This window comes from Oratosquilla oratoria, chromosome 9 (genome assembly GCF_046742065.1).
Source record: "Oratosquilla oratoria isolate Oo_2021 chromosome 9, ASM4674206v1, whole genome shotgun sequence".
Classification (NCBI taxonomy): Eukaryota; Metazoa; Arthropoda; class Malacostraca; order Stomatopoda; family Squillidae; genus Oratosquilla; species Oratosquilla oratoria.
The window spans coordinates 41,768,825-41,771,324 of record NC_134785.1 but is presented as its reverse complement, the minus strand read 5'-3'; the positions used below and the strand labels follow the sequence as shown (position 1 = coordinate 41,771,324).

At 37.9% G+C, this 2,500-nt stretch overlaps 1 protein-coding gene across 2 annotated transcripts in view; it reads right to left on the bottom strand.

Moving 5' to 3' along the window:
- LOC143028340 (uncharacterized) overlaps positions 1 to 2,500 on the bottom strand; it is a 46,788-nt gene that overhangs the window by 10,447 nt on the left and 33,841 nt on the right. For both annotated transcript variants that reach the window (XM_076190280.1, XM_076190279.1), the window contains exon 4: positions 1,209 to 1,330. In XM_076190280.1, coding sequence (XP_076046395.1) covers positions 1,209 to 1,330 — 122 coding nt within the window. The remainder of the gene's footprint in view (positions 1 to 1,208; positions 1,331 to 2,500) is intronic.

Below are 2,500 nucleotides of genomic sequence, written 5' to 3'. Positions count from 1 at the left end.
TTGTGTTACAAATAGGGTGTGTATTCCAATAATCTAGATACCAGTTAACGCCAAATACTTTAATTTGTGTATGATTTCGGCCACTTAAAAAACTTATTTATTTTCATCATCTATTAATCTACCTATTCATTTACTTACATTTCAAATTATGTGTCATGGCTCTTTGACCGTGCCAATTCTACAACTTGCATTTCAATATACTGATCTACTTTAATTTTCATATTACAAATTTTATTTTCATACTAGCAAAAATAGGATCAATTGTAGAACCCCCCCCCCCACACACACACACGTGATTGGGGTGGAGATTGTACAATTGAGCGTTACTGGGGCGGACATTCTACAGTTGATTATGGCTCGTGATACATAACCTAACCTGACCTAACATTGTACAGTTGATTATGGCTCGTGATACATAACCTAATCTGACCTAACATTCTACAGTTGATTATTATGGCTCGCGATACATTACCTAACTTAACCTAACCTGACCTAACCTAACCTAGCCTATGTTAATTATGGTGGAGGGTCTACAGTTGAGCAGTGTGTATGGGGAATTATATAATTGAATGTAGTTGGAGTGGAGATGCGACAATTGATCAGTACGAGGGGTAAATTCTATAACAGAGTCCAAAAATCTTATGTTATATCTACCAAATAATAAAGAAATATAAAGGTGACATATTGCCTGAATAAATACCGAACTGTCGACTGTAGAGCTGGTGACGGTTACAGTTATGACGTCATGTCGAATATAAGAAAAGTTCGGTACAAGAGACAAATATATTTTTTTTCATTAACATTTATGATTTGTATTTTTATTCTAGCTAGCACCAGCAAGACAAATCAATCTAGGCAAGGTGATGGAATATCAATGGTGTGCGGCGGTAAATACCAGTAATGATAATATTGTTTTGGAATTTACTGGTGCTAGTATGTTTATAGATAATCCTCAGACCGGTACTCGGTGTGTTGCTGTTGTTGTTGCTGTTGTTTTGTGTAGTTGTTGTTGCTGTTGCTGATGTTGTTGCTGTTGTTGTTGTTGATGTTGCTGCTGCCTTTGTTGTTGTTGCTGCTGCTGCTGTTACTGATGTTGTTGCTGTTGCTGTTTTTGTTGTTGCTGCTGCTGTTGTTGTTGGTGTTGTTGTCGGTAGTGTTGTTGTTGGTAGTGGTAGTGTCCCTACTAATGGTATAAATGGTGACCTTACCTGGGGTATTCAGGGTCCCTCTCACAGTACTCTTGACCAGCGGAAGCACATCGAGGCCGACTAGAGGTTTGAGGGCGCGCTGCCCCTGTGTTCCGGGTTCCAAAATCAGAGATTCCTGGTGTCTACGGATAAATATATATATATATAATAATATACAAGTAAGATACATCCATTACCCCAAGCGCAATCTGAGACGCAGGCGACACATCACAGAGTAAAGGCAGACTTCCTGTTACTTATTGGAAGTACAGTTTGTACTTATCTATCACTTGAAATGGTGAGGTAGTAGTGCATCTCGAAGCATTTCAAGTGAGAGAGAAGTTCAAACTGTGCTTCAATTCAGCCACAGGAAGTCTGCCTTTCCTTCCTCTGTGCTGCGTCGCCTGTGTCGGCTGCGTCTCAGTTCGCGCTTAGGCTTAGGATGCAGAAGATGCTGACAGGAATAGATATCTGAAATAAAAAATCATATTGAAAAAGACAAATAAAAAGGAATGTCAACCTGAATAACTCATTCCTTTTTCTTTGCATCAGCAACAAAAATGTTTATTTTCTCTTTTCCCTTCTTGAATTTTCTCTTAATCTTACATTTTTATTTCTATTTTGACTTGCCATATTCCAAATAACAAAAACAAGGTGAAATTAATAAGCAGTAGGCTAGGGAATCTATCTATCTATGTACAGTATATACACCAAGGGCTTTCCCCCATTTCTAAGTGAGGTAGGTCAAAGGCACGAACCCATCATTTCCACTCATTCCACCCCCATTCCACTCCCATCCACCACCCTTCCTTCCCTCTCCCCGTGGATAAAGATGCCAAATCCTACTACTTATTCATTTCACCTTCATTTGTTATTCAAACTTTCTAATTGGCCGTGCCCTTCCTTGTACAATTGCCAGCACTTATAACTGATACTGTACCAGTAAAGACAAAAAATCTTATATTTCTTTTTGTATATTGGCATCAATAATTACTTGCACTCTTTCCTCTACTTTCTGATTATAATCATTATCTTTCTGTCTAATCTACAATAATAATACTTATATTCATCTACTATCACTCTTATCAGAGCAAATATCAATTACACTTTTAAGTAACTTTAATTACTTTCTTCGTACTTTTATCACTTCTTTCAATAATCCCGTTCCTCAATTATTTCTTCCATAATTTCATAAAATCTTAACGTGTGTATGTTTGTGTGTGTGTGTGTGTGTGTGTGTGTGTGTGTGTGTGTGTGTGTGTGTGTGTGTGTGTGTGTGTGTGTGTGTGTGTGTAAGTGTGTGTGTGTGTATG